The following is a 26,222-nucleotide window of genomic DNA, read 5'->3' as shown; positions in this document are numbered from 1 at the left end:
GTCTTGACACATTTGACACTCAGTACTGCGATCCAAGAGAGACCTTTTTAGCGCGACCGCTATCAAAGCTAAATAATTTTAGCACGGTACAAATACAGGGCAATTTTACGATACGCTCCCAAAAGAGATTTAACTAATCCAGCATCGAGCGGTCATTAGGAAAACTTTCAAACACATTATATTTAAATGTATTTTGAAACAAAAGTAAGGACTAATGTCAGGACTGCTTTTAATATTTCTATTTAATAAAATAAATAGATTCACTGTAAGGGTAAGATTAAAAATCGAGACTAAGATTCAGAATAGTATGTCAAACTTCAATCCCTTTTTGACTTAAGGGTCACACTTAGCACTGAATCTCATTTCTCAGAAACACCCTTGACTTCGCTAATTCTTAATCTTACATTGATCTCTTTCTATAAAATAATCTTAATGCAACTGTAATCTGTAGTAAAAACATCTGTGGTACGTAAAACATTTGAATAAGACTAATTTAATTATTGCTAAACGGTAGACCAATAAATGATTGGCTATCCTTACTCCAAAAACAAGTATATACATTAGAATCTCTTTGATCTGATACATGTTCATTTACCGATACAATAGTTTCCCTTTGAAATATAATCCTGTGTTAGCGTAGTAACTTTGATTCATAGAACGATTGAGCTTGCAAATCAGTGTATATACCGTATACCTTCCAATAGCGATGGAGGCCCCAACGTTCTTTAGCGGTGTCGTCGCAAGCTTGAAATCGCGCGGTACCCAACATTGAAATCAGGATTTCCAGTTACAGAGTACCACCACAGGTGTTCGTAACAATTGCCACCCGTACTGTCACAACATCAGTAATAATATCTATATTATTATTTACGTGTGATACCTCATTAACACGTTCTGATAAAAAAGGGTCCCTGGATAGTTAAGATTTATAATTTGACCCGGGCTGACCGTTTAATTATACACGATTTACTGACGTAATGTATTATCTGTCTGATAAATCAAATTATAATGCGTTGCTTAACGTGCATTTTTTTTAAATACATACAGTTATCGTGTATTATGGCCCCCCCCTAGGTCACAATAGGTGAAATACAATTTTTAATGTCTATACAAATTATTATTGATCTTGGCTAGAACAGTTAAGAGAATCCAATGTGCGAGGTGCTACATCTTCGTACGGTGCTACGTGGGCCGAAGCGAGGTCTTTAGACACTCTCTCTGCTGCACTCAAGACGCGAAGAAGATTAAGTCCAGCTAGTTTCTTAAGCTCTTCCATATTCCAACCAGCTTCCATTAGCTCAGCGAATAATAGTGGGTACGATGATACGTCTTCCAGTCCTTGTGGTGTGCTATTGGGGTAATTTTATTTTAAAAATAGGTATAGGTTACATACTATTTGTGTAGTAATTACAACGTTTCGATATATGTTGCACAAAAAGGTGGGTTGTCAAAATTGGTTAATTAGCTAGTATTAAATTAGTTATGCAACAGTTAATACACCCAATTTTGCCTTGATGTTCCACTAGTACGAAAAAGCTATTCTATGCAGGACATAAATTGTTTGTAAAAAATAAAAATCAAAACCAACGGATAATAATAAATTGTTTACAAATGTATGCTTACTAATTAATTCCGTCATACCCAGCACCCAGTCCGACATAATCCACGCCAGCTACATCCCGTATGTGATTTATATGTGCTGCAAAAAGTTTTTGCGTTTTAGCGCAGTGGGTGGAAAACAATAAAACACAAAAGGACGTTAGTACCTATAGCATCCTGTACTGTGGCTGACGTTCCGCAGGTGAGAAAGGAGGTATAAAAATTCACCATAATTAGACCTTTGTTTGCGGCCAGTAATCGGAGTACAGAGTCAGGTACGTTTCGGGTCACATTGCAGAGTGACCGTGCTGACGAATGGGAAAATAACACGGGCGCTCTGGAGACAGCTAGGGCATCTCGCATTGTACGTTCCGATACGTGAGATAAATCTACCAGCATACCCAGTCTGTTCATCTCCTTGATAACAACCTGTTAAGAAAATGTTAAACTTCAATAAAAAAATAATATCACTACTTTGTGTTTTGAGAGCCTGTGCAATTACTATAAGTTATTGTTGTAATTTTGTTTTTGTTTATTAGCTAAATCAGCGTTAATGTGCGAAAATTTTTCTCGAATGGAAGAAATTCATAACAATCGACCCTGTTTCCCGTAACCCCATTTTGTTAATATTTCGTAAACAATACAGTTGATGTTTAATGTTTAAGTTCTGCGTTACGCGCACTGAGTGCTTACAACAAAAGAAAGTATTGCGAAAAGTACAAAAAACAAATCAAAGAAAATAGCGTCGCTTGAAAGCTGGAGCACTTTCAAAGCAAAACGCCAGAACACGACTGGTATTACCTACATACACTTGTTCTACTTCCTGTGTACTAATGTAAGCTTTGTGGATATCCTATAGGTTACGTCACTCTAAAATACGTTCTATATTACAGTCATAGGCTAACGAACGACCAAATCAGACTGGAAGAGATAATTCTAGTCTTTCATAATTCTAATATTCTTAGCCAATATAAATACCTTCCAAACTCAACACCTGTTTTTGCTTTACAAAAATTGGAGTGAGACGAATGTAGAAATAATTTGACCATATATTAATTCATCATTTACGCTGACTGGATCTTACCTTACCAAACGATGTAAGACCTCCTTTGAGAGGCTCAGGTCGATCTGTCGAGGCACACTCGGCCCAGGGGGTGTCACAAGAGGACGTTAGCGTTAAATACCGAACCCCCACTTGATACAACGTCCTTAGAACTCCAAGAGATCCTCCGATAGCGTGACCGCCTTCAACCCCCACAAGAGAACATACGCGGTGATTAATGTGCGCCGCCAAAATATCTATAATTAAATTCATCATTATTTATATATCAGTCAGATTCTTTCTTCTAATAAATACGCTACTAGAAACTTCCTACGGAAATTTCTTATGTTAAATAATTCTGCGGGAGGCTTTCTCAGAATAAGTCTTATTTTAATGGACGACAAAGATTAATTAAAGTAATTTTGTTTTTGCTAAATAAGGATTTAGCTGTAATCTACAAAAGAAATACAATATTATCTATACTATAAACGAAATCATTACTTTATCTGGCCTTTGACCAGAGACAAAACTGACCAAAATACTAAAACATTCATAGTAAATGTTTGCCAAAACTAGCAAGAAACGTAGAGCCTACAGTCGATTAATGTTATGCATACTGGCGCTTTGGGGTGGTACTTTTTATTTACCATGACCAGGTCTATTGCTGTTTCTGTACTAAGCTACACATAGAATGAACAACTTGTTCATATTGTTCTTTTTTATTAGAAAAAGGTACATCGATGATCAGCTGGTGTGTTCTCACAACTGAAACATTTTTCATTCCCTCCGCGCTAAACGCATCGCGTGCAGCCATTGCTTTCAAATAATATAAATTGCCTTATATTCTTTTCATCAATAAAACAATATATTATATGCATTGATTATTATTTAATAGTACTATATCCAATGTATTATTGTTGTTGGAAAATCTGCTATGCAATTGCAGTTCGCAATTGTCTCCTTGAATAATATTTTGAGGTTAGTTGACTGTGACTATTAAATCGAACCAATAACTGTTTCACGGGAATTTCAACATAGGTATCCGATTTTATTAGATACACACACATAAAGTTGTAATTGCTTACTAGCTGACCGTTCCTAACATTTTCTATGTTCTGTAGCAGTTTTCTGTATAGAACCATTTACAAGTCAGTTATTAATAGTACAGGCTGGTATTTTACATAATAATTGTAAGATTATATTCTGGTAATTTGAATATAGAATACGAATGAAATATAATGTGAATCTATGGTACGAATGATAATGCATCGTTTAAGTCTGTTATCGAAGCCATTTAGAGGAAAACTTAATATAATGTGGGATTGTGAATTATTAAACCCATTCAAAATGGAAAACTTTCAAAACTTCGACAAAGACCAGCGCTTTTGTTATATCATTGAACGTTGTTTTCTTGATTGCACATATAATTAGCTATATATATATGTTTTATTTTTATTGGAGTTCACGTTGTTTTTGTTGAATGAGGTTAATATTTAAAATGATTGATGTATAATCTTAACCTAAGACGAATAATTGCAGCGAATAAGAGCAGCGTTGGGCATAGCGTGCTACTTCTCACTGCTTAGGTCGTAGGTTCGATGTCTGGCTGTGTACCAATGGCATTTCTTTCTTTGAGCGCATTTAATATACGCTCCAACGGTGAATGAAAACATCGTGAGGAAACCGGCTTGCCTTAGACCCAAAACGTGACGGCGTGTGTCAGGCATAGAAGGCTGACCACCTATTTCCCTATTAAAACAACTGATCATGAAACATACAGCAATCTGAGGTCTATAAATAAAAAAAACGACGGACGAATAATAAAAAAAAACAAATAAAAATTGTAAAGAAATTTGACATCTATATATTTTAGCAACATATATTGTTATAAGCAATTAATATACATATTTAATTGCGTTTTTTCTAAACCAGCGCATTTATATAGAGTCTATATTTGAAATACAAGTACAAATTTCAACGTGTGTTTTTTTTGTCTATGCCTCAAAATTTTGTCCAGCGTGACGCAACTCTTAAATATATATTTACTAATGATCAAGCCAGCCGGGCTGCACTCTAAACTTTTTAATCAATTATTTTGTTACCTCTATTCATATCAATAAAATACATTCGTCAAGCGGACATTGTACTGACTAAACAATGAATTAATTATATGTATTGTTTGATAATCATATTTTTGAGCATTTGTAATGAAAGAGCCATTAATATTTCAGTCATTCAATGTTCTAAGAAACGGAAACGGAATGAATAACGAGGGAATATCTATTACGAGCGCCATTAAGTAAGTAGAAGGTTTCTGGCAGCTAATTTGTTTGGTTATTTGTGTATCGCTGAGAGCGATAACCGCACAATGTTTCTGATGTTCGAACGTTGGCCAGAAAGGCTTTTAAAATGTATCCAAGATTGCTTTTTCTCTCTGCTTATGTAATGACATATTTTAGATGAAATGTTGAGTTGTGTTAGTCTCGTCTGAGGTCGCGTCGATATTTCTTGTATACGTAATAAAATTGAATGCATTAGAAATATTACAATCAAATCAATGCAGTCTTTACAAATCTCTTAACTTTCGGTTAGGTGTACTGATAAAAACAATTTTGAAAAGGTTGGTCGCTGTGGCCTGTGGTACCTTTAATGCTGGCAGCATTTCCTCGCTGTATTTCGATACTTATTTGTTGAAAACACCAGCTCTGGGGTGACCGGTACTATTTCCCAGGCGCCAACTTAAACCCTTTAATTAGCGCCTGTAGCATGTGTAGTAATTATTGTACGTACGGTAAACTTTGCCATCATTGAGTCATCGTGTCTTAAGAGACCAAAATCTTGTGTCAGTTCAAGTCAGGAGACAGATGTAAAAATTTGAGGTGATTCATAAGTCGCGTTATTTACAACAAAAAATTGTTTGTGTAAATGTATGCACTATGTGTAAAATGTATGTAAAATAGATTAATGTGGATATAATTAATGCAATGTGGAGGAAGTAAAGTGCTTTTAAAATATGTATGTGTTCATGTATTTGCAATTCCCATGTGTATAGTATTGCAAGCATATTGAAAAATATTGTGTAGTATATGCTGCAATGTAAATAAATGATACACTATGCCTGTGTTTCCCAGCATGGGGATCACGTCCCACAGGGGGAAAATTCATATTTAAGCGTGTCTATTCGAAAATGTAATATTTTTTTATAATATGTTTTAAAAACTTACTTGTGTTAACAATTTCCAAGTAATTTCTTTCTTAAATCATTAAAGCTTCTTAAGTATGTTCTAATGTATGTTACATAGGGGGTTGATATGAATATTATAAAAAGCTTAGGTGCATTATACTTCAAGTGATGCTGGGAGTATGTGATATTGTTTTTGCGAGAAACCGACTTAAATAAATATTTAACTACAATTAATTGTCTTTCACTTACCATCGGCAGACGTACAGAAGGTAAGTTCAGGGTGATACTTCTCCGTCAGTCGCTGTATCAAGTCTATTTGTTCAAAGGTAAGTTGAACTGCGTCCTTGTGCTGGGAGTCGCACGGCACGTACGCCGCCCAGAACTAACGACAAAAATATTTCAATTTTCGTACGTATGTACGTATTATAAGTATATTATACGTTCTAAAATAGTGCTACTTTTATATATAAGGGAGCAAACGGGTAGGATACTCGCCCGATGTTAAGTGATACTACTGCCCATGGGCACAAAGCCAGCGGGCTGGTGAGTGCGTTGCCGGCCTTTAAAGAATTGGTACTTCTCTTAAAGGACCTTAAGTTTAATTGGGTAACTAGGAGGTCATCGATATATGACGATCCCTGATAATGCTATTCCATCCAATCAAAACTTTAAGATACATATGAGTGTTATAATCAAAACAGTAGATTGAAAATTATATTTAGTCAAAGAACGAACGCAATTCTGATGCGAAATTTCATACTCAATTAGCTAACGATTGTTATAAAATAAGGGTAGTGAAGAATCTTTAGTTCCGGTACGTGTAATAAAACTCATTTTTAAGCATTGCATATGAAGCCGATACATTTGCACATTTGTGTCAATTAGGATTTGTTTCCAAAGCGAAATAATTATATTCTGTCTGGATATCGAACCTGAACCTTCACTAAGTTATTTTTTATGTATTAGGGCAGGAGGTTCATCATGTTTAGTGCCGCTCATCGACACTCATATTGCCAGACGGCTAGCAATTGTGTTGCCGGCCTTTTAAGAATTGTTAATTTTTTATTATAATCCAATCCACCGTAGGCATTAGAAACGGCAAGAGATTACCTAGTAGATAATTGTAAAACTTTAGTGCAAAAAGCAAAAATTCCTTTGGGATTAGTGACATCCATCATAATTTTTCATTGTCCTCCCACTACAGAGAATAGTTAAGTCCGAATATGACATGGAAGCAGCTAAGTACGAAGATAAATTACTCCCACATTTAAAGTCCCCTTAGACAAAATAGTGCTTGATGATCAACTATCTCGTTTTCTGGGTCGAGCGAGTTTTTAAAATGTCAGTGATTAAACGTTACGCTGACATGCTAACAGCATGAACAGAATGTGACAAGAGCACATGCAGACATGTAATAAGAAACGTGATTTACCTACGGAATACATGGAATGAGTAAGTTCTTTAAGGACGTATTTGCTGTATTCAATCTTGCAAAATAACTGAATCGTGATATTGAAATTCACAAGTTTGAATTGCAGTAGTGATATTATTATGTTTGTAAGCTCTTTGAATTGTCTATGGTTCGTTTATGCAAATACCAAAGCTAAAGAAATATTTAGCTCTGCGAATAATGACTCAATTTTTTTTTCACTTTTGAAAAGTACGTACTACGTATCTTGGAATGACTCTGATGTCACAAAAACTAACTTTCACACACTCACTCATTTAAAACTAAACATTTTTTATTTACTTTTTTAAAACTGTTTTAAACATGTACCATGTTACCCACAACACAGGGCTTCCCTAGTGCTGGGACTAGCGATATATAAATCTTGTCACAACCCTTCATAAATAAAGTTTTTTTTTATTCATATTTATTTATTACATGTTATAAAATATTGTATATGTTCCCACGAGTTTATATAACATTTCATAATAATAATATCAGACAACGCTGTGTTTAAAGTGGTATTTTATATCTATAAATAGAAGACGTGTATACTGACTTGGGCAGCCACTCGACCTTGCTTCAATCGAGGCAAATCAGTGTGACTCCACGAGCTCGTTGCCCACGGCGATATAGTTCGCAGGTCTTCGTCAAATCTGTGTACATATAATACCGTCGATTTATTTCGATTACTATAACTGTGGTTTTTAATTAACAGATAATTAATCAAATATGATATATAACATTCAATTATCGTTGATGAGCAACCACAATAGTTTTAAACAATGTGTTGTTTTTAGCTTTTATTCAATCCGTTAGCTGATTCACGTATTTTTCATCATTATTATTTTTCTTGCAGCTGCTGGCTATCAGATTTTATGATATGATTTGGAGGCAATTAGGGAATGCAAATCCAATAATTTGATTTCCCTCGGTAACTCGCAAACTATCAAACTGTCGATACGGAAATCTCGCCCTTTTTAGCTGAATCACGCAGTCCACTGTTTTCAAGAGACCCATATGTCTTCTTTTATATTGTTAAGTTGTTCTTTTAATATCTCAAAAGTGGTAATTCTCAAATATTTAATATCAGCAAAATTGTATCAGTAAATTGCAGAGAAATGTTAAGAAAATCATCTGTGGTGTTTTTTTTCAATACCTTAAAGTTCGTTCACTTGATTCTAACAGACTTTTATTCGTCAATCTTAAAATATAATATCAATAAGCGCGTGGACTTAAGCTTTATCGTAGTGCCACTGCAATTAGTGCGTAATTGAATTAAGAGAACGCCCTACTGAGCTTATTTAATTCAACTGGATATTACTGACCTGAAATCTTTAATTCTGTTATGTAAGAATTTTCTGATGTTCCACGGCAAGTCGTTGTGTCCATCGATAAGTGGCGTGTCGTGTAGCAGTTGTTTGGCGAGCCGTAGACGCTCGTGTAGAGGTGCACCGGGCGGTGCTCGTAGCGCTAGTGGTCCAGCTACGCACGCCGTACCAGCTACGAGTACAAGAATAGCTACGCAGCACCAACGTCGTTGCCATCCTGACAAACCTATATGACAATCGTAAATAAATAAATTAAGGCATCAGAGACAATTTTAACTTATTATTATTATTCTTAACTATAAAATACATGTTTGCAAAAATCCTGTAAAATATATAAATGGCGTAATCTCATTTAAGTATATCTTCAAAAGATAAAAACAATAATGTGGACCAGCGATTTACTTTTTCAATGTGCTTAAGCAGTTATGATGTAGGCCCTTTTTAAGGCAATATATTTTTATGGTAACTTAATTATGAGAAGTTCATTACATAGGTTCATCCATTTAACTTATTTCAATATATATAATATTGTTACGAAAATAGGTTGACCGAAATATTTCTTGATTTTTCCACAAGTAAAATTCGTTTTCAGCAAGCTGAAACGTGGTTTCTGACCGATTCAGGAGAGGTTCTTAAAAATTGTAATTTGCATAAAGTTTCCGTCGTTTTCAGGAGACTAATTCAGTTTCAATTTCAATTCTAAGAGATAAACATCAAAGTGATATACACAGTGAGACTAGTGAAGAGAAGTGATAAAGTACTGTGTGCACATAATTAAATTAATTAGTGAAAGTACTTTGTGTGTTAAATAGTGTATTTTTGTGTGTGTAATATAGCATTTTTATTTTCGTTAATTTGTTTGAAATAAACCCTTGAAGAATTATACAGCCTTTTTCTGTCCGAGCCCCTAGTTCTAAGCAATATGTTCTTTTGACATATAAATTAATCCTGCCAAACTTTATATTACCGTCTCTATCGGTTAGCTTTCATATTAGGCCAATAACTGCTGGGTGGGTATGATCTTAATATATATAAATCTCGTGTCACAATGTTTGTCCTCAATGGACTCCTAAACCACTTAACTGATTATAATAAAATTCGCACACCATGTGCAGTTCAATCCAACTTGAGAGATAGGATAGTTTAAATCTCAAATTATAGTCGCAATTTTATTACTATAAAATGCATATTGTTTGTTTTTTATTTGATACAATTCTAACTTGCGCTGTGCTAAATGTACCAACGTTTCACATATGCTATCTACCTTTCACATAAGTTCTACCGATTCTCATGTAATATAACAAAAACCTTAGCCACAGCAACGCTTGGACGAGTCTGCTAGTTATTTATAAAACAATGATTGTTTCGTTATAGAACGGTGGCAAAGTGGCAGGACACCTGATGAGATCACAACTCAAGGCTCTAATACTAGCTACTATAAACTAATAAAGGTATTTTATCCCTATTTTATTTATATGAAATATTTGTTTCCAAAGCAGTTATTTTTATTACCAAACGCTACGGAACCGGGTCACATGATACGGCTTTTATTATAAGGTCAAATGGAACACAACTACAACCACTCATGAACTTAATAGGGTGTAATGATCATCCATAGAGATAGGGTTCACCGCCCTTCTGAGATGTATTACAGTTTCATGACGTCGTCAGTAAGGCATTTATTTTTATATATACTTACGTGAGGAGTTTCCCGTGGCAGTTGAACTGTGGCTGGTGGTCGACGCAGTTGTGGTTGGAAGCCACTGCGCTGACTTGCAGGCACTGCAGGAGATGTCTTGCCCACGACTCGTAACGTCAGGCCCTGGGACTGCCTTCTTCTTAGCCTTATTACATAATTTAAATACTGTTTATGATAATAAATTCTTGGCTCATTGTTTAATTTAACAAGCAAGTTTCTGTGTGAACTGAATATAAATTCGATTTCAAAACTCGCGGAGACAATTCATCCGCCCAACACCAAAAATTACGCAGGTAGAATTTCTTTTACTTGCAAATTTTATCGCGGAGCGAAAGATTGGAATTTTGTTGTAGAAACTTAAGGCAAGTTTAGAACTTCAAGCACTTTTAGATTAAACTTGAGTTTTAAGTTTCTCTTCATGTTTGCGTTTTTGAAATCGGACGAAATATTACGAACACTATGTGATAAAAATAAATCAATTCACTAACGCACTTCAATCTGTAGTACTGAGAATAAAATATATATTTTTCTGAAAAGTAATCGTTTGACACATTTTCTATCATTTTAAGAGCACTTCACAACTTTAAACTATTCTGAATATTTATTTATTTGTTTTATACAATGACCTTTCAAGTTCACAATAAGATCATAACGATAAAAATTTAATAATTCGTTTTTAATAGTACAGACAAATGAAAAACTTTTAATTATATAATATTAATAATTCTAATTACTAGGTCTGAGTACTTATTACTATCCTCAAATTTGTTTACATATTTGAATACTATTACTGGTTCTACTTACATGTGTGTCGAAGAAAATAGATGGAATTTTCTGCGTCCTCCCGGTGTCACACGTACACTGTGCATGAACGGGTCTATGGCCGTTTCCTATATTTCTGTCGGTCTCCATAAAAGGCTGTCCATTTTCCGATATAATGTTATTTCGAGTGTTACCCGATCGCAGAGTGTTGTCTTCCGGCGACCAGGCTTCCGATCCTCTATCGGGGAATCGGTCCGATGCAAAATCATTGTAAGACATTTGCCTTCTTATTCCCCTACATCTACTTCTGTTGTCGAGAGTAGAAAATTTTATTGATGACGAATTTCTCGTAGCGCTTTCATCATTTCTATTCAACGTTCTTACGTTAGTGTTCTTTTGTGGCTTATAGACATCGCTATTACAATCGCGCAGTCGATCAAAGCACTGGTCAACGTTAGAGAAATTCGCGTAGGTATTAATGTTTTCTTTAAAATCTGTCTTGGAATGCAAGCTTGTCGAAGAATATACACAACTTTGACTGTTCGTCCTCCGCTGCGTCTTATCAACGAGCGATAACATCGACAGCTTCCTCAGTGAGTTGGCGGAGCCGGCACTTATCTCGGCCAACTGCACCGCGTTCTGAGGTTTTTTCGCCATCGCTTCTCCGCCGATTCTTTTCAAAGTCGACAGTTTCTTTTTTATTTTCTGTACAAGGGTGCTCGTTTGATCATACGATATAAATTGCTTTGAAATGTAGTTGGAAACATTTTTGCTTTTAATCTGTTTCCTGTCTAAGCTGCAATGCGTTCCATTGATGAAGTTATTCCGTCCCGCGTCTCTTTTCATTCTTTCCATGTCGTAAATACTCAGTGTATGGCCCCGTTGTTTCGTGACATCACGATGGCAGTTCAGATAATTATTTTGTTGCATATTACAATTACAAGCTAAGTCAAAGTCACGTTCTGATATGTGATTATTATAACATTGTCTCTGGGCGGCAAGCGCGAGACAAGCTTCGCAATCAACGCCTAGTAGAAGTTCAAGGCTTGTATTCCTTATGAAGCCGTCACTGAAGGTTCTCGAACGAAAGTTGGAAGCATGCGGGGTATGCTCAGGTTCAAAGTCAGATATCATTATTGGTTCTGTTTCGTTTCGTGATACGCAGTTCGCTTGATCGTCCATCATGGTTGCAGCATCTCTGTTTACCTGGATGACCCTCGGCTGACGAAGCACTCTGCTGTCACTACGAACAGAGCAACGCGACGGCGACGGGGAAGGTCGTTTAAAATCATCGATTTGAATCATCTTTTATTTTTATATTATCCACCAACGCCCTGTAAACGGAAAGTCCTTTAGAACGCGGCGTTTTAATTTATTAAATAATGTATAAACTAGCTTGCATATATCACATAAAAACCTTTTGTGTAGTTATAGTGAGTTCATAAGGATGGCGTTGTCGCGTTGCGCATTATGAATTTCTATAGCATTATTGTTTCTGTTAAGTATAAAAACGTTACAAAGTTAGCGATGGTCAAAGTTCTAAGTGAATTAAACAGAAAGAACACAAGGGACCGTCTCGGCGCGTAGCTGGCCGACAACAAAGTCATTTTTGTTTTATTGCTTCCGAATGACAGTTTTTATGATGAATGCCCATTTTAGCATTCATTATTATGATTTACTCGTAGCGATAAATACACACAAAATGCCTTTTTTTATTTCTTTTACGTAATCAAGTAAAACAATTAAATACTTTACGATAATAACAGAATTGTTACTAAAGTGCTTTTAGAACATCATTGTATGTTTACATAAATTATATTTATAGTTGGAATATTTGTAAAATAAAAACTGTAATTTTTAAATAAAGAGCAGTGGCCTGATGGCCTCAGAGTGCGACCATCATTCCTGAGGTCGTAGGTTCGATCCTCGGCTGTGCACCAATGGACATTCTTTCTATGTGCGCATTTTGTCTTAGACATCATTTTAAATGTCATGCACTGGAGGCTCATCACCTACTTGCCCATTAGATTGAAAAGCCCTGAGCCAAAAGAGGTCGTAACACTACTGAATTATTTATTAATTCTTGATTAAAACGAATGATATTTTGACTGTATAAAATTAACACTGAGAACACAAACCATACGAAGTATATTGGCGTAACAAAACAAGCAACCATTTGTATGAGACTAAGAAAAATGCTCACTCGTAGCGTTGGAAGCAAACATCTCTCAACATTACTTTGTGTGCTCTGCGGTCTCCCGTAATCCTTACGAAAAATAGTGCGGATGTGCCGTGTGTACTATTTATATAATTACATATTCATAAAAGCGTTTAGTATGTCTTAATATTTGTTTTTACTATTAGGTAAGAAAAATGTAGACAGTTAGGAATTGAAGTAACAATAAGATTTACATTTAGATCCTTTGTCCTAATTTTTTACCGTGTTTTGTTTTATTGTGATGTACATAAAGTGTTAATATTATTATAGGACTGGTCCATTTTATAATAGCGTTTTTTTATTCGTGTTGCAATATTATATATTAGCTGTGGTCATTCGTCAATGCGTGAACAACCGGACCGATTTCGCTAATTTTTTTTTAGTTATGTTTTTTATTGTCAGGAAAATTATGTATACTTAACCACAATATAAGAAATGCTGACTTTTGTAACGAAAGCAAAACATGCAAATATCGTCAAAGAGGATGTACGAAAAATTAATATAATATAAACGTTAAATTTATGATTTCTAACAAAAAATGAATTTCTTAATGCACATCACCGTTAGTTCAGAGCTATCACGCCTAATATAAAGAGTTCAAACGGTTACATTTTCCAGTACGGCTAGCATTTGCACTGTCAATAAATAAATCTTAGGGACAGTCGCTAATTGTTTGTGGCATAAACCTTGAAAATCCATGTTTTTCACATGGCCAGTTATATGCCGCCTATTGCCGTATTGGAATACCAACAAAACTATTTATATACGCGCTAGAAAAACAAATAAAGTATGTTGTATAAAGCATTAGAGTAATAAACACTTAGTTTCCAAAACATTTTTTCAAGTTATTATACCAAATCAATATTCACAGTTAAGACAGGACAAGGTCTGTCGGGTCCGCTAGTAATTGAATTTAATTATACTTAGAATTATTAGTAATTGAATTATACACAATAATTGTTTTTAATTCAAACCAGCAGTTGAGATTAATACGTTCAACCAAACATGATGTATATAAAAACGTATGAAAAATCCAAATAATATTTTTGAAGATTTTCTAAACTGATGAATAAAGACTATGTATCTTCTTCGTATATGAATAAATGTGAATAATTTAATTTTTATTGTTTTATTTTAATATGTTATTAAATACTCATTTACAAGACAAAATTACACTTAATAAATCTGTCAAACTTATAGGTAGGAGTGGACTTTGAAAAGATCGTACAAGTATGTGATCTCAAGAGACAAGTAAACATTTTATCTTAGTAAATATTTTCTTTCTTTGAAGAGAGTTACTCTTTAATCAACGAACGTAGTGAGGACTAGAGCAAACTTTTATGAAAGTTCTGCTCAAAAGTGCATAATACTACCACTTGCCACTTGGAAACTGGATAGACAAGAATAAATCGCTATCAGTTGTGCCACCATAGCTTATATACTATAATGTATCTTTATACTGGTGTAATTACTTTAAAAACAGTAGTTATTCCAGATGTTATTGATACAAATAAGCTCACAAACATGTATGCAATTGATAAATATATTGACAAATATATAATTATCAAAATTGGTTGATTTTACTAATTGATTTGTTTGACACTGTGGGCTTTTTAGATTAATAATTAACTTAATATTCGCTTGAATATATACATACTAGTTTATTTTAATTAACAATTATTGTCTCTATATGAACCGTTTACCAAAAATTAAAAGTAAATATTCCGAAACATTTCGATCATTGTGAATAAGTATCTTACTAACCAATACTCACATCAAAGTATGTATAAAAGACACATATAAAAGTTATTGGTTCCACAGGTGCATTTCTATCGAAACATCAGTCTAGTTAGAACACAGAAGCATTTAACTAGGTGATTGCTTTTACAGCTCCGACCGAGTCATGCAACGGTACGAATGAGTTACGCTACGCGGTGTACTGCTACGGGCGAGCGATTCCGTAGAGCTCGTAGGTCGTACTGATCCCGCGCGGAGGATCTATACGAGACGCGGAGGCTGTGTGGCCGGACCTGAGGGCGGTCGGGCGGCAAACGCCGACTGCCGCGGCCGCCCGCATCCGTACCTTCACCGCTCCCGTGACTCGCCGCCGGCAGCTGTGTTGACACAATTTAAAATAATGTCAAAGATCTTAGGATTTTAGAAGACATACGCCGCACGAAATCTCCTACATGGGCTAGTTTTTAACGATATTCGGAAGCCAAATATCAGACAAATGCTTCGAACTCATTAATCACGGCGAGTGCGAGAGACAACCGTCTATCTTTGAAATCAGGAGTGAATTGCTTAATTAGATTTTCTTTCACTTCGTATTCTGTCTTACATTACTTAAAATTGAAAAATCCGTGTCAAGAAATCTAATTAATCACAACATTTTTTTTTTGAGATAAACATTGAGATCTCGCTGTTAGACGCAGCTTGTAACAAGAGTGAAATAAGCTGTTGTTTTTATTGCTTTCTCCTATAACAATAAATTAAGTAAACGTGACCAGTTTATTAGTTGCAGCATTAGATTGTGTTGGAGACGTATTTTATAAATATAACATTGGCGTCTTTTTACATTTTAATTGTAGTTATTTCGGTTTTATTATTAAACCGTTGAAAACGTATTTAGTTTAATATTATTATGTAAATAAGCGGTGTTTACCTAGTGGTTTTAGCGTCATTATCATCCCTAAAGTCGGTTCAATTCCCGTGTATCAATGGACTTTTATATGCGCATTTAACTTCTGTTCGAACGGTGAAGGAAAACATCGTGAGGATACTGGCTTGCCTTAGACCCAAAAAGTTGATGTCGTGTATAAGGCACAGGACGTTGATCTGTCTTGCCTATTAGATTGAAATTTGATCGTGAAATTGATACAGAGATCTGAGGCCCCGACTTAAAGAGGTTGTAGCGATACTATTTTTTTAATATATTTATAATAAATGTACCTCTATGTATATAATTACATAAAACGTATAGATGAAGGAATTATAAATTCCATAGTAACTATTTTTGAATGCAAAACTGACCTTTTGTTAATTTAAACGAAGCCGTTGGGTAGTTGAGATAGATTACATATTTTGCTCCACATCCCTTCGGTATATGATTCTTAAACAAAGTTAGAGAACTTCGTACCTCAAATACACGTAGAAACCATATGTTATGGGAAGTTATCCCACAGACACTAATCATTTTCTAATTCATAAGCAACTATGGTATGTTATTAGAACAGAAAGATAACGACAAAAAGATTACTTAATTAGACACGTTTCTCACAAGGAATGCATTAAGGTTTCATATAATTACTTCATATAGTAAATTTATACGGGGTTTTTTCTTGCCGCGTCCTCGGAGTAGGCGGAAAATAACAAACGGAAAAAATAAAAGTCACTTGTTTTTATTCCTTTTGGGAATAGATCTCGGGACGTGGGATGCACAGGCGCTAATCATAGACTTAAGTGGGCGCCTGGTAGAAGTACTGGTGACCTCAGAACTGATGCTTCGCTTGCTCAGCGTATAAGCAACGCAATACTGCAAGGTAATGCTGCCAGCATTAAGTTAGTTAAAATTAGGCACTCTGACAAATATACCAACATTTTTTTTATAGAACAGCGTGCAAAGTTGCAGGAGGCTCACCTGATCTTAAGTGATACCGCCGCCCATGGACACTCTCAATGCCACAGGACTCGCGAGAGCGTTGCCGGCATTTTAAGAATCTTTACGCTCTTTTCTTGAAGGACCCTAAGTCGAATTCATTCGGAAATACTTCAGTGGGCAGATGGTTCCACAAAGCCATGCGGCAAAAACTGGCTAGAAAAACGCGCAGGTGGGAATTTCGTATTCAATTAATATAATCTAATTAATATATTATGATGATTATAATTACAGGTTATTGTTTTAATCTGAATACGATTCTATTTTGTGATTTGCTTATATACAAAACACATATTATATTTGTATTAGCCGCTGAGAAACATTTACCTACACTTTTTATTTATTCCGTTATAAGCCGCTAAATTTTCGAACGCATATGCGATATATTTTTTTTTACAACGTTTCATACAGCATAAATTAATACACGATGGTTTAAACTTCAACATGCCCGTACAGAATCGTTAGAAAATTTAATTAATATTTTTCAATGTGAAGTTGAACGATGGCGATAACAATAAAGCTAGGGACGTTTGTTTTATGTTCCTTTTCAACATTGTAAGTTAAACGTTGTGTTTTGGAGGGTGAAAACATTCATTTAGTTCTGAACTTTTTATAGCTCCTTCAGAGAGCCAAGTGCTAATAGGAATTCCTTCGAAATGGAGGGACGTGATGAGGACTCCACTATTTGATTCCGTGTTATTATTTTTCGGTGAAACGACTGCAGATCCGGCAGAAAGCCTTCGCGTAACTGAGATTACACTAGCAGGGGGTTAAGCCGAGGGGTTTTCGTGTTATTTACTTTATGTATTACATATACCTATTCAAATATTGTGTATTCAATGTCATAGTGGCTTCAGCGTGTGACTCTCATCTCTGAGGTCATAGGTTCTATACTCGGCTGTGCACCAATGCACTTTCTTTCTATGTGCGTATTTGATATTAGCTTGAACGGTGAAGAAACTCAAAATGTCGACGGCGTGCGTCAGGCACAGGAGGCTGATCACCTACTTGCCTTGTAAATGATAATGAAACAGAAATCTAAGGTCAGGTCTAAAAACGTTGTAGCTCCACTGATTTATTTATATTTTATTCAAATATTGTACCTGAGTAAATATTATTATAAAAACACGACTTAGAAAAAAACAACAATTTTCCTGAGAATTGGAATGATGCATATTTTATGCTAAATTTGGTATTTAAATTGGCCTCATTATTCATAAAATAATGTTCACTATTGTAACAACAGCGCTGTTTAATCTTGTTTCATAAGATTTGAAGTATTTTGATGGAAAGTTTTAAATAAAAGTCGTCGACCAATTTAATAATTTATTTGTGCAATTCATTTTTACATTTCTTTTGGCTATGAGAAATTGTTAAAATATTAGTGTGAACGAAGTTCTTGGTTAAGTAGAAAGCTTGCGTATAATCGGGAATTTAGGATCATTTACAAATGAGTATAATTAAGATATAACATGACACACATAACATTTTAGCGAACAATACATGGGTTTGACAAATTTAAAAATGTATTATTAAATTAAACAAAAAAGCGTAATTATAAACGATCTTAATAAATTACCTTCTGTATTATATTTTTAAACTGGTCTAGAGTTATAATGATATATTAGAATTATATCAATAGTCTGTTTCGATCAATTAAATCATACATCTCAAAATAACCAGAAATACCAAAAAACGTGCGTCATTAAACACTTTTTACAATTACAATTAACTTTGTTTGAAAAATTTTGAAGCAAATCAATCAAATAAAAATCTATATAAAAATTTGCATTGTTTTACTTACAACCAAATTTAACTTAACAGAACACTTTTATTTCTTCATAGTTTCTACTAACTTTAAAATAAATTCCGAAGATTCGTAGCAAATAGACCAATCAATATTTTTATGAAAGACAAAGAACGCCTTAAACAAACTTTAAAAGGTTTCAATACAATACAATTTGTATAAATATATCATATTCGAATTCGTAGTACGTTTAGTTATTTTTTCTAACTATTGTTCATATTCGATTTTAAATAGTTATTGTTTGTACTGAAGGTTATAAATTAAATGACCAGTGGAGCGTTGTTCAATTATTATTCAATACTACGAAATTGTACGTAACATAACTCATATTGATCGATTGGTCTGCCTATAAGCAAGTTTAATAAACACAAAGCTTCAAAGAGGCCTCCCGTTGAGCGAATGAGCGATGGAGGTTCGCATTATTATGCACTAAGGCGGTACAATATCCGGCAAATTTTAATTATAAATGCTTATATCAATTCTTGTTAAGCCGCAAATTCATATAAGCTTTTATTGCGTCTTAGAATTTAATAAAATTAACTAGCCTTGCGTGACGGGCTTTATACATTTTTAAATATTTTTTATTATTTTATATTTCGTCTACAAAATAGTACGAAACTCCGTAGCTAGGACAGTAGCGGAGAGTTTCTTGACAGTTATTATCATCTATTGCTTGATCTAAGTACATGAACATATGTTTCTTTAGAAACATTTTTTATCGACATTTGTAGAATATTAACTTTATATGTATATAAATTATATTTTGGTGGTCGCTATAATAAATACCATTGATATTTATGTATTGAAATACACACTACAATTTAAAACGAACACGTTTAGATCTTAATAGAACGAGAAAAAAATTGAGAAAGGAAAAAAATATATTCTATTCTATTTAAAATGAAAATTATGAGTTCAATTTAAGAGAAAACATTCCCTCTCCTGAGACACTTTAATTCCTAGCAAAGTCCTTATATCAGTTCTATTAAGCTCCAATACGAGTTTATATGCGATTATTTACTTGCTAGACACCTTAAGAATATTAGAAATATTTTTATACGACGTATTTAGTAGTAGTAGTAGTAGTGTTCGCTCCTTTTACCACAATTAGATTCAAGTGTTAATTTTTCGCGAAGGTTTCAGAAGTTCAGATCAGAGTGGCTTCTCGGAGGGACCTTACGAGAGAAAGATATACAATATGTGTTTGTCATACCGGCGTCATATATATAATGCTAAGTCTCGCTTCTGAATCTTACCCTAAGAAAAAAAAAATTAAAAGAATTTGTAGGAAAGAAAAAACTTTATTAGACACAATATACAGGAACATTTAGATACAGAAAAGTACACTAACCCCTAGTTGTGGGCAGCCAGTCTCTTCCTTTTCACATGTAAACAGTATTTTACTTAATTATTTCTACATACACATTTGCATTTAAAATATTTTTGTACAATAAGAAAATATTCTGTATCAGTATAGGACAGGTTACCGAGTTATTGTTTGAGATTTTTAGTAAATATATGTAATGTCTTTTTTGAAATGTTAGTGATAATTTTGTTTTTAATGAAGTGAATAAAGGTAAAAGTGCGATTATTTGGTTGCTTATAAACAGGTTTGCGTTTTGTTTGATTTGGTGTGGAGTGTATTGTGTTTGTTTCCAAAACAGTCTACATATTGCTATTAAGTTTAATTGTCTCACAGTTAAAATTTTTGTTTCATTGTACAATTCTGAAGTAAAGATTCAGATTTTTCAGGATTCAATAGTCAGATTTGTTGTAAAATATAATCTGTTAAATGAAATATATAAGCAGCGAGCCTTATTGCCATGTGTCCATGGGCACACGTATATCATCAGCTTACCTTTCACATATTATACCTTCATAACAAATAGTAAGTAATCATGTGTTTATAACATTACGTGTTTATTATCACACGAATTATTTCACTTCAATACAAATTCCGTAACCTGTTTTCCAAACTTTATCTTACAGTAAATAACCTTATTTGTTGACGTCTAGCTTCGCAGAAAAATAAATTGATTCGGTTGAGTTGATATAGGAAAGATCTTGGCCAGCTCAGTTTATCCTTAGTCATGATTCAAATTCAATTAAGATATTACCTTTTTTTAAGCTGTGTTTATTGTTAGTCTATTTGAACCCTGAGCTGTGTTAGAACTCCGGCTGTTTGAACAATTAATAGATAAAGTGGTGCTACAACATCTGTGGTACAGATTTATTTATCTATTTCGTGTACAATTGTTCTTTCTAATCCTTGGTAATCAGCTTTCTGCGCCAGACACACGCCGTCGACTTTTTGGATTTAAGGTATGCCTCACAATGTTTTCCTTCACCGAACGACCGAGTGTTAAACATTTAATGGAACGAGTCATTAAATGTCTAACTAATCAGTTCCTACTGTTAAATAAACTTCTTTATAATATAAATGAAAGTAACGTTTCTTAAATGTGTTTAATGGGTATCAATTTAGTCTCTTTCTCTCTCTTAAATCGGCAGCTCATGTCATTAAGTTTATACTCTATAAAAAATATACACGTTTTTACTGATGTGCAGTAAGTTGGTAAATTCTATTGAAAAAGTATTATTTTAATTGTGTATTGCGAATAAAAGTTGTTGTATTGTTGATAATGCGGAGAATTATTACATTGTTCATTTTTCTAACTGGAGGCAAGGGCAAGGGGCTCATTTGATATTAGGTAATACCACCGCATGGAGACTAACATTGCTAGAAGCTGGAGTTTTAAGAATAGGTACGCTTTTCCTAAAGGACCCTAAGTCGCATTGGTTTGGAAATAATTCAGTGGACATCTGGTTCCACACAGTGGTCCGTGGCGAAAACTGGCTTAACAAACGCTCAGTTGTGAAATAATGGAGATTGAATACGGAAGGTATTTTGAATTCTGCCTTGGCGTCCGATAATCAAACTCAGCAGGTATTAATTCGAAAACTCTGAACACGTGATAAATGCGGTACAGATACAGAGCAGATCTTTACGCAACGCCACGGATCAAATATCACTATATTATATCATGGATTGCATAAAAATGCATTGCTGTGTTCATGCCAAGCTCACGATGTGTGTGCATAGCTTCGTTATTCTATTGTTTTATAACTGCCAATGTTGCTTGAATTAAATTGATATTATACCCGGATATGTGAGACAAACATTAACGGCTATACTATACATATAATTTAAACTTTGATTATCGAAAATCAGATTTTCGCTTCTACTACTAGTATTATGTGGAGCCTGATATTCTGGATCAAGAGTTTGTAATAGTTATGTCGTAAAGCACTCTAGGGCTTCCCACACTGTCATATTCAAAGCCTTTGGGCGCTTTATACTGGGCATTACTTTTTATGCATAACCTTTGAGATGCAGTGATATTTAGCACGACTCTCAACCCTAAGTCTGGTTTGCTTTTATTAAAGAGTACTGAGAGTTTTTTACACGGGCTTTTTTCTCGGCCTACACCCTCTGTCTTCTTTGCCGACGAATAGGGAACATTAAACTTTAATGTATAATATAATTATTACCTACTTGCATCTAAATTATATTATAATTTGGAATCGGTTTCTACTATGTAAAGATAACAATTTAGTAACATGTTACTTCTATTAATATTTTGACGTAATTAATTTTAATTTGTCTAATACTTCAATTCCCCAACCCGGCTAGTCCTCGTGGGGAATTAGACCACAAGCCCCCAAATAAAAAATAAAAAAATTGTGGAGGCCTTTGCCCGTGGGCACACAGAATCAAATATCGTAGTTCAACAAAAAAAATGCCACTACTAATAATACAATGTATATATTGATTCTGATATAAGGCTATAAGTAAAAAAATAAAAAATAATACTTTAATATTCCTGATTAGAAAACAATTCATATTTGATAAAAATCGCATTCCAGGGGGATATAATACAGTTGATACAGTAAGACCAGTGTTGGTCTAGTGGCTTTAGCGTGCGACTCTCATCCCTGCGCTCGCAGGTTCGAACCCCGGTTGTTCATTGATTCAATGGACTTTCTTTTTATGTGCGAATTTAACATTTGCTCGAACGGTGAAGAAAATCATCTTGAAACCCGACCCGAAAAAAACCGACGTCAGACACAGGAGGATGATGCACCTTCAATGAAATGAACATAAAACAGATACTGAAATCTGAGTCCCAGACCTAAAAAGATTTATACCACTGATTTATTTTAGGATGCTAGGGTTTCTTCTTCTCATTCGGTACGCTCTTGCCAGAGCGGTCGTGATCGCTATGTAGTAGAAGTAGAAGGCGCAGATGTAATGCGCTTCACGACGCTCCGCCACCGCTGGCTATTGGAGGTCATCCTGCTGCACTGATTCAGTGTTTCTCCTACGGCGGACTTAATCTGGTCAGTCCAGCGTGTAGGTGACTTGCCGCGCGGTCTAGCGCCTTCCACCTTCCCCTGGACGACAAGGCGTTCTAAGAACTGATCGCCACGCCGAGATACGTGACCGAAGAATGTTAGGATGCGAGATTGTACTGTTGAAAATAGACGCTGCTTAACCGAGTTCTCGAAGTATCGAGACGTTTGTACGAAACTCGGTCCACGATACCCCAAGCATTCTTCTCCAGCACCACATTTCGAGAGCGTCTATTTTCTGCCTTTCCACATCTCGCAAGGTCCACGTTTCGGCTGCGTACAGAAATATCGGGAATATAAGTGTCTTCACGAGCCTGGTTAGGTTAGGCTAGGGTTTACAAGGGGCTATATTGATGAAGATTAAAAAAGGCTTAAAAAATATTTAAAACACTCTTACAGTATCTTTAACTAATAATGTCTTTGTTTGTTCTCTAAATTAAATATATATTATAATCTATCAATCAATCAATGTTAGAACTTATAATTTAGAATTTAGTATGAATTTGTGCTTTGTTATATTTTTTGTTTAAATAGGTAAACCTGTACTTTATTTTTGAATTGTGTATATATTCCATTTTTGGCTTTTGTGTATAATATAATTATTTGAATATTGCTTAATAAGTAGCTGTAGGAATACTTTAATAAAATAATTAAATAATTCTGTTATTCCAAGTCGGCTCATTTGTTTTTCTACAAATCATTAACAGTATAGAACGTATTATATTCACAAACATACCTATCCTAAGTGTATATAAACTAAAATCTATAATAAAACAGAAATATTATTAAGAACAATAAATTATAACGGTCAATTAGGCTTGATAGGATTTATTCTCATTGCCACTACCCTACTTTGCTGAACAATTAATTATTACACGGCTTATTACGTGAATTATATATTTACTATACATCAAGACGGTTTATGTTTGTGAGTTTTAGTTATCTGAGAAATACCTAAATGTATCTTAAGCATTTCCTAAAATATACAGTAGTTTTGAGCGTCGGTTAAATGACGTCTCTTAATACCGTCTATCAAACGATTTCTATATAAAGTTTGATATTGAGCCCTAACATATCTATATCACATATTTATCATAACTATAATAAACGTATGTTATTATAAGACGTCTACGATGTCTGGAAGAAACAAGAGATATGAGAGAAGATGAATAGTACAATCGCTTCTCGATATTTTTATACATAAGATATGATATCTTATGTATAAAATTCTCGTGTCACGGTGTTTAACTCCTCCGAAACGGCTTTCCCGATTCTCATGAAATTTTGTGTGCATATTGGGTAGGTGTGAGAATCGGACAACATCTATTTTTCATCCCCCTAAATGTTAAGGGTAATTAACCCTTAACATTTAGGGGGACTTATGACTTGAACTCTGAGGTTTATATAGAGAAAATCCGAACAATCTCTGCATAGCAAAATGTTCCATGTTGGTATGTACTAAAAATGTAGGCTGATTAAATCACATCAAGGAGAGACGAAGTTCGCGGGGCAGCTAGTATGTCCAGTTCATGACCAAGATGTAAATTTATTTTAAATCAATGTGCGAAAGCAAATTAACCTCGTTATTACTTGGTGGACTGCAATGAATAATAATAAAAACACATAATAAATTAAATACAGAATGCATTCATTAATATTTTAATTGTAGACGATCAAAGCTTCTCTCGTAACTTTTGCATTTACTATTATTATATTTTAACGCAGCTGCAGATTTTTAATAAGAGTTGGTGGTTCCTGCATTCAATTTCTAGTACCTACATCCATTTCTTTTAGGATTTTGTAGATTTATTTTACTAAAATAGAATTTATTTATAGAAAAAAAATTGGTAACGAAGCTCCGTAAAAAGTTGATCGATTACAGTTAATGGCATTAGTATTATAACTAATATTTTTTATTAAATTAAAACCACAACCATTTTGACACACACACATTTAAAGTAATATCACACAGACTATAAATATCCACAGAATTTTGTCTTTTACCTTTTTTATTATTGGGTTCACATTAAATTTCTTTGGGAAACAAAGAGGTATTTGGCTGCTCTTCGATAACATTATACCCCGAAACGGGATGAAGCAGTTATATCGCTCGCTAAAGATATATATATATATATACAACTTCTCTTAGCCATCGGGGTCTTCAGACCGGTCAGTAAGAGGACAGATGGACAGGTTAAATATCCACCCATTAGGTTGGAGAAACTCTACACTATTGATCCTCCACAGATGCATCTTTGTAGAATAAAAAGTCAAAATACGAAGATACAATATTCGATAAATCCTAGAACACATAGATAAACAAAAGAATAATTACCTCCACACATGCTGTTAAGATAATAAACAATGTAATATATAAGCGATTTCACAAAAGACGGCATATACTATTTTCTATAAAGGAATCCAGAATTTCACTAACCGTACAAGGAAAAACTTTGTATGTTTAGAAACGAAGGACTTAACGTGTATACAATGTTATCCTCTGATAATAGCTCGTATTTTTACAATCCTAAAACATCACTTCAATGTTATCCGACGTCAATTAAAAGTTAATTAACAATTTTCGTGTACTTGGTTTGTTTACACGGGATCTTCAAGATAACAGTGTAATATGTAGTGAGTTAATTAGGATACATCGAAAACTGCATCTCAACGTTTTAGGAGTACAAATTTAAGCGTTTATTTTATAAACTATGCGCTAATTTCTCGTTATTACACGGTAATCCAACTAAGGTCAACTCTTCAAAACTGTGTTCAGTGGCTTCAGCGTGCGACTCTCATACCTGAGGTCGTAGGTTCGATCCCCGGCTGTGCACCAATGGTGTTTCTTTCTATGTGAGCATTTAACATTTGCTCGAACGAAACGGAAAACATCGTGAGGAAGCCGACATGTCTTAGACCCAAAAAAGTCGACAGCGGGTGTCAGGCACTGGAGGCTGATCACCTACTTGCCTATTAGATTTAAAAATGATCATAAAACAGATTCAGAAATCTGAGGCCAAGACCTAAAGAGGTTGTAGTACCACTGATTTATTTTTTAATAC

At 34.4% G+C, this 26,222-nt stretch overlaps 1 protein-coding gene across 1 annotated transcript; it reads right to left on the bottom strand.

The window, feature by feature from the left end:
* Window positions 1-1,622: 1,622 nt before the first annotated feature.
* Window positions 1,623-24,945, bottom strand: LOC110997288 (dipeptidase 1-like). Its single transcript, XM_045631776.1, has 5 exons — window positions 24,940-24,945; window positions 6,075-6,207; window positions 2,684-2,898; window positions 1,767-2,028; window positions 1,623-1,699 (listed from the first exon to the last, which is right to left on the bottom strand). The coding sequence occupies exons 1-5, from the start codon at window positions 24,943-24,945 to the stop codon at window positions 1,623-1,625; spliced, it is 693 nt and encodes a 230-aa protein (XP_045487732.1).
* Between the last annotated feature and the right edge of the window lie 1,277 nt (window positions 24,946-26,222).

This window comes from Pieris rapae, chromosome 16 (genome assembly GCF_905147795.1).
Source record: "Pieris rapae chromosome 16, ilPieRapa1.1, whole genome shotgun sequence".
Classification (NCBI taxonomy): domain Eukaryota; kingdom Metazoa; phylum Arthropoda; class Insecta; order Lepidoptera; family Pieridae; genus Pieris; species Pieris rapae.
The sequence above is the reverse complement of the archived record's forward strand: the minus strand, read 5'-3'. Positions and strand labels throughout refer to the sequence as shown.